Raw genomic sequence first — 6,820 nt, 5'->3', positions numbered from 1 at the left:
CTGCATATGGATGTACTGGGTTTTTTTTTTTTTTAAATGCTAACAAGGGATAGATTCCCCCCACCCCCATCCCCGCCCCGCAGGTGAGTGAGCAGGAAATGCACCCCTACCCCACCCCAGTTAAGAGCAGTCTTCGGGGGGGCTCCTGCTTTAGTCAGCAAAGGCAAACTTACAGACTTATTATTTTTTTTAAATCTCTGCTATCACACCAAGGTTTTCACTTAGAAACAGTCTTCATGTCACATCTAGGGGGAGACGGGGGGGGGGGGGAGGCACCGGTCGGAAATCTTGGGCTATCCGGTACTTGTCCACTTGAGACTTCTCGCCATCAGGAGACTGAAAAAGCTGTGATTTGGGGGTGGGGGGAGACACCCCAAAGTCGGCAGTTATAAGCAAATCCGAACGAGAAGAAAAGGGCATAAAGTCACCAACACGTCGATCTTTCAGAGAGGGTGCAACTGAAATCACCCTAAAACCAAGCTCATCCGCCACCCGGGGTCCGGGGATCCGTGTTTGGGGAGCCCTGGGCGGCGGGACGCGTTTGCTCGGGTTACTTCCCCGGGTGCAGACCTGGCGCTGACCCCGGAGGGGTGGAGAGATGGGTGGGGAAGACGGGTTTTCCTAGCGCGGCTCCCGAAGGGTCCGCTCTTTCCGGAGAGGGGTGGGGCCGCTCTAGTGGGGCCCTGGGGCGTGTCGCCCGCCTCCGGGGCTGGCCCGCTCCGACCTCCACCGCGGAGTCCCGGGACCCATCTTCAACTTCCTCTTCTTACCCGAGAGGAGGCGTCGCGGGGCGCAGCTGGGACCGAGAGAAGGACCCGGCCAGCTGTGGCCGCCGCCGCCGGCCACGATCGCGGGGCAGACCAGCGGGGGTGCGCGATCGATTCCTCCCCTGGCCGTCGCGCGGCTGGCTCTCCGCGGGATCGCCGGGCCCCGAACTCCCGGGACGCTCCGGACGAATCGGAATCGGAAACCGAAAGCGCGCGCGTCCCGCGCCCGGCACCGCCCGCGCCCGCCCCGGGAACCCGGCTAACTTTCGATTCTCCGTCCCCGCGCGAGTCCCCGCGCGAGTGTCCGTCATGGCGGACCCGGAGGTGTGCAGCTTCATCGTCAAGGTCCTGTGCGCCCACGGGGGCCGCATGACCCTGGACGCGCTCCTGGAGGAGATCGCGCTCTCCCAGGGCCAGCTCCGCCAGGTGCTGGAGGACGCCGGGCCCGACCGCTTCGTGCTGCTCCAGACCCGCAGCAGCACCGGCAGCACCTGGTCGGTGGTGGCCAACACTCGAGCCCGCGTCTGCCGTCGCAAGTACTGCGAGCGAGGCTGCGACAACCTGCACCTCTGCAAGCTCAACCTGCTGGGCCGGTGCCACTACACGCAGGCGGATCGGTGAGTGCTCCCGCCCCGGGGCGGGCCCGCGCCTTTCCGCCTCTGCGAGGGGTCCCCTGCCGATCGGCGCCCCTGCCCCGTTCCCGGTGTGTGGCCGGAGCCACGCTTCCCTGGGGGGTGGGAGGCAGATCTCGGGTTAGCTGGCGTCGTTTCCTCCTTTACTCGGGTCCCGGAACGGGTGGGGATCCTCCCAGATCGCCAGCAGCACTACCCAGCACCGGCGTCGGTCCACACCGCCCGTAGCCGCTCAGCCGCGGCTCCTCCTGACCGCCGCCCGGCCGGCAAGGCCCTCTTCAGAGTGACCCAAGATAAAAGCCCCCTCGCCCCCTTCCCGGGCCGGCCCGCACGGGGGGCCAGCCCGGTGCGCCCTCCCCAGGACCACCCTCGGGTCGGGCGGCCTCCTCCAGCCCACGCTTCCCCCGCGGTCGCCCTCTGCTCTTGAAGCTCTTATTTTGATTTTTTTTTCATTTTTGTGCTGCTCCCAGGTCTTGAACCCAGGGCCTACAGCTCCTGCTTGGCTTTTCTCCCCCCCCCCTCCCCCCAAGGCTGGAGCTCTATCCCTACGATTCCCACCTCCCCTCCTGGCTTCTGGCTGGTTAATTGTGGAGATTAGAGTCTCCTGAGTGGCTAGGGTGACAGACCTGAGCCACCGGTGCCTGGCAAGCCTTGTGATTCAGTTCTTCCTGGAGCGCCGGCCCCACGTACCCAAGGCCTGGGGTGCTCTCCCGCATGGTTAAACAACTACAAAAAGGAGTCAAACATCGGGTGAGGGGTTTACATGTCACACACCTAGGATGGTGACACCGATGATGGCGTGACAAGTAGATGGTGATGACAAGATGGCTTCCAAATACACACTCGCTGCTCAGGCCTGCTCGCTTGGATTCCGGGGTCCGAGGAATTGAGCAATCTTGTGACCACACTGGTCAGCTCCCTCCGGGCAGGCTCTCCGACCTGTACTCCAGTTTCTTCTCCTCCCTCCTATCTCCCTCCTTCCTTCTCCTCCTGTCTGCCCCTCCCCCTCCTTTTCTTCCTACTCCCCCCCTTCTCCTCCACCCCAGTCTTTCCCTTCCCCTCCCTTCCTTCTCCCCATCTTCCCCTCCCCCATTCTTCTCTTCCTCCCCCCTCCTCCCCCTTCTCCCCTTCTCCTCCCCTCCTTCTCCTCCTTTCTTCTGCTCCTCCCGTTCCTCTTCTTTCTCTTCCTCCTCCTCCAATCCTATTAGTAACCCAGTCCTGCAACAAAGTGTCTTTTCCTCTGCCCCATCCTCCTTTCCATCTCACTTGAGATTGAAAGGCTCATTAATGAATCTCTGTCCTTCACATCTTTTCTGTCCTTAGGTTCTATCTACTCAAAAAGGAAAACAGCAACAATATAGGTAACTGATAAAGGTAAAACGTTTGTCCTTAAAAACTTTAGGTGAAGCTGGGCACTGGTGGCTCACGCCTGTAATCCCAGCTATTCAGGAGGCTGAGATCTGAGGATCAGGGTTCTAAGCCAGCCTCCGAAGAAAAGTCCCCACGAGACTCCTATCTCCAATAAACTCAAAAAAAGCTGGCAGTATCCTTGTGGCTCAAGTTACAGGGTGCTAGCCTTGAGCATAAAGAGGCTCAGAGACCTGTGCCTACGCCCCAGGGCCAGCAAAAAAAAAAAAAAAAAAGCTTTAGCTGGTGTCCAGTATTCAAAAAGATGGTCATCAAACAGTTGGTCATGAACTTACTAGCAAAAAACCTAGTTTCCTACCTTAATTTGTGTGTAATAAAACATACAAAGAGTTTTAAATAGATGGAGTGGATGAGGTGATCTTTTTTTTTTCCAAGAAATTTATTAGATTAGAATGCTTAAAAACTCTTAATTCTTTTAGTTGCTAGGATGTACTCTCTTAATAAAATATGTATTTAATATGTTGTGGCTGGGCGCCGGAGGGTGGCTCACGCCTGTAATCCTAGCTACTCAGGAGGCTGAGATCTAAGGATTGTGGTTTAAAAGTCCCCCCCCCCCCCAACTGTTACCTCTAATTAATTACCTGAAAAACAGAAGTGGAACTGTTGCTCAAAAGTGGTAAACTGCTACTCTTGAGCACAAAAGCTCAGTGTTAATGCTCAGACCCTGAGTTCAAGCCCCATGAAAAAAGAAAAAATGTATTTCTGAGTTGCCAGAACTTGTATCTAGACGGCAACTAAGTTACCAGCAATTCCATTACTAAGCAGGAAAAGGATACTGGGTAGAGGAGAGAAAAGGAAAGAACATTCTAACACATTCTTCTACTTCTGTGAGTAATAACCAGTTGCAAGGTTTCTTGATCCGTTTTGTCATTGTTTTTGTTTTGAAAATTCCTTCGCCAACCAATGTTGACCTTTGGTTTTACAAGTCTTTTTCTCAGTTTTTTTTTTTTTGGGGGGGGGGGGTTCAGTCATAGGGCCTGAACTTGGCCTGGGCATTGTCCATCAGCTCTTCAGCTCAAGGCTAGCCCTCTACCACTTGAGCCACAGTGCTACTTCTGGCTTTTCCTGCTTATGTGGTGCTGAGGAATGGAACCCAGGGGCCTCATGCATGCAAGGCAAGCCGTCTACCACTGAGACACCTTCCCAGCCCCATGTCCATCATTTTGACTCATCAGTTTTCAAAATATGGCTGGTCTTGTTTATTTTGCCTTCTCTACACTATCCTGAACTCAATGAGTTATTTTTTTAAAAATCCTAGCAGTCATTTGCTTCATAATTTCTTTGGTAATTATATCTAACAGATAAAAATCTATGTTTTATTAGAGTAATCATAGTACACCTACTTTTTTTTTTCTTTCGGATCTTGGGGCTTGAACTCAAAGAGTTGGTGCTGTCTCTGAAATTTTTTGCACCAGGCTGGTGCTCTGCCCCTTGAGCCACAGCTCTACTTTGTGCTTTTTGGTATTTAATTGGAGATAAACTGGACTTCCCTGCTCGGGGTGACTTTGAACCTCCGTCCTCAGATCTCAACTCCCTGAGTAGTTAGGATTACAGGTCCAAGTCACCAGCTCCTGGACTTAAACAGGATTTTGTTCTGTCCTATAATTTCTGTCTGTTCTTTTTCTTTTCTTTTCTTTTCTTTTCCCCCTGCTTTTGCAATGCTTTAACCTGTACTTTTCAGTTGCTAATCAGGCTTGCTTAGGTGTTATAGAATTGTTTCTCTTGGGGCTGGGAAGGTGGCTCAGTGGTAGAGTCCTTGCCTTGCATGCATGAGGCCCTGGGTTGGATGCCTCAGCACCACATAAGCAGAAAAAGCTCGAAGTGGTGCTGTTGCTCAAGTGGTAGAGCACTAGCCTTGAGCTGAAGAGCTGAGGGACAGTGCCCAGGCCCAGAGTTCAGGCACCATGACTGGCAAAAAAACCAAACCAAAACAAAATTGTTTCTCTTGGCACATTAGTTTTGATATTAAATTTTGCTTTGCTGAAATAATATTCCCACATATGGAAATCAAACTCCAGCTCTGACATCAATAACTACCACTTATTGAACAAATCATTAAGTACTAAGCTCTGAGATAAGCTTGTTAGAGATGTTATCTCAATTCATGGACGTGAGTGTGATCTAGGAAGTGTGATCTCGCGTCAGTTCAGGTTATTGTTTTGTAAGCACCATTGATGGTTAACTGTTTCAAGTCAGCTGGTGAGTGGCTTCCACGGGCTCTGTGGTTTATGCCAATGTGGGTGTTTCTTCCTCTTGCTTTCCTGTTTGTGTGCCTTTGCCTTTCTCTTTTAGTTGAAACGTTAGGTGGGGGTGGGTAAATAAGAAGAAGACCAGTTGTTTCATATATTGAGAGGAAGAATATTGAAATGCACAAAGAATAAGAGAACGTATGTGTACTCTGAATATATACCAGAGAGACTGGGAATGTGGCTTAGTGGCAGAGTGCTTACCTAGAATACAAGAAGCCGTGGGTTTGATTCCTCAGTACCACATAAACAGAAAAAGCCAGAAGTGGTACTCTGTGGTAAAGTGCTACCCTTGAGCAAAAGAAGCTCAGAGAGTGCCCAGGCCCTGAGTTCAAGCCCCAGAACTGGCAATAAATAAATAAATAACACACACACACACACACACACACGCACACACACACATGCACACACACACACACCCAGAAATGATAGAGAATATACTTGTAACTACCTCTCAGAAGTAACTCACCTCTCAGAATGAATGTTTACCTTTTTCATTTTTGTTCCTTAGCTGTACAAAGGAAATAACTTCTTGGGACATGGAGATAGTAAGGATCGCGGTTCCAGGCCAGCCAGGGCAGAAAGTTAGCTCTTTCTATCTCTGTCATTCCAGCTGTGCGGGAAGCATGAATGGAAGGATTGTGATCCAGCTTGGGTCTAAGCTAAGACCCTATCTGAAAAATAAGGCAAAAGTCTGGCGCTGGTGGCTTACGCCTAGAATCCTAGCTACCCAGGAGGTTGAGATCTGAGGATCTCGGCTCAAAGCCAGCCCCAGCAGGAAAGTCTGGGAGACTCCAGAATTGGCACTGTGGCTTGCCTTGAGCTGAAGAGCTGAGGGACAGCGCCCAGGCCCAGAGTTCAAGCTCCACGACTGACCAAAAGAGAAAAAAAAGGCAAAAAAAAAAAAAAAAATGGCATAGTGTCTAGTCTACCAGGCTCTGAGTTCAAACCCCAGTACTGCCAAATAAATAAGTAAAGTAAATAAATATGTAAATAAAAGTAAAATAGGCCTTGGCACTTTTGTTTTTTAAATTCCCTTCATTTCATTCTCCTCTTTTCCCAGAAGTAACACCAATTGTGATTTTAGTATCCTGCTCTTTTAGGATTTTTTTTTTTTTTTTTTTTTTTGGGTCCAGTCATGGGCCTGAACTCTGGGTCTGGGCACTGTCCCTCAGCTCTTCACCTCAAGGCTAGCACCCTACCACTTGAGCCACAGCGCCACTTCCGGCTTTTTTTCCCTGCTTATGTGGTGCTGAGGAATCGAACCCAGGGCCTCATGCATGCAAGGCAAGCGCTCTACCACTGAGCCACCTTCCCAGCCCCTCTTTTAGGATTTTTAAATTTCTTCATGTATATATGTGTATCATATATATATATATATATATATGTGTATCTATACAAAAGTGAAGATTAATGTGTTCTAGAATTTTTATTCAGTATTGTTTTGAAGATCCAGTCATGTTGACATTAGGAGCGACTACTTTTGTTTTTCTCCCCTCCCTCCTTTTTCTCTCCCCTTCTATGTCCTCTCTTCTTTCCTCCCTCTCCCCCTTCCTCTCTCCTCCCCATTGTCCTCCCCTCTCTTCTTTTCTCCCCTCCCCTCCCCTACTGACTTTCCCCTCCCCTCCCCTTCACTTGTTGTGTAAATTTTTATTTATTTATTTATTTATTTTTTGGGTCCCGCCATGGGGCCTGAACTCTGGGCCTGGGCGCTGTTCCTCAGCTCTTCAGCTCAAGGCTAGCGCTC

At 50.6% G+C, this 6,820-nt stretch overlaps 1 protein-coding gene across 1 annotated transcript in view; it reads left to right on the top strand.

The window, feature by feature from the left end:
* The first annotated feature begins 676 nt into the window (after positions 1-676).
* Positions 677-6,820, top strand: part of Zc3hav1 (zinc finger CCCH-type containing, antiviral 1) — a 57,650-nt gene continuing 51,506 nt past the window's right edge. The window contains exon 1 of the mRNA XM_069996878.1: positions 677-1,384. Coding sequence (XP_069852979.1) covers positions 1,077-1,384 — 308 coding nt within the window. The 5' untranslated portion in view covers positions 677-1,076. The remainder of the gene's footprint in view (positions 1,385-6,820) is intronic.

This window comes from Dipodomys merriami, unplaced genomic scaffold, assembly GCF_024711535.1.
Source record: "Dipodomys merriami isolate MVZ:Mamm:240054 unplaced genomic scaffold, mDipMer1.0.p SCAF_5, whole genome shotgun sequence".
Taxonomy (NCBI): Eukaryota; Metazoa; Chordata; class Mammalia; order Rodentia; family Heteromyidae; genus Dipodomys; species Dipodomys merriami.
The sequence above is the reverse complement of the archived record's forward strand: the minus strand, read 5'-3'. Positions and strand labels throughout refer to the sequence as shown.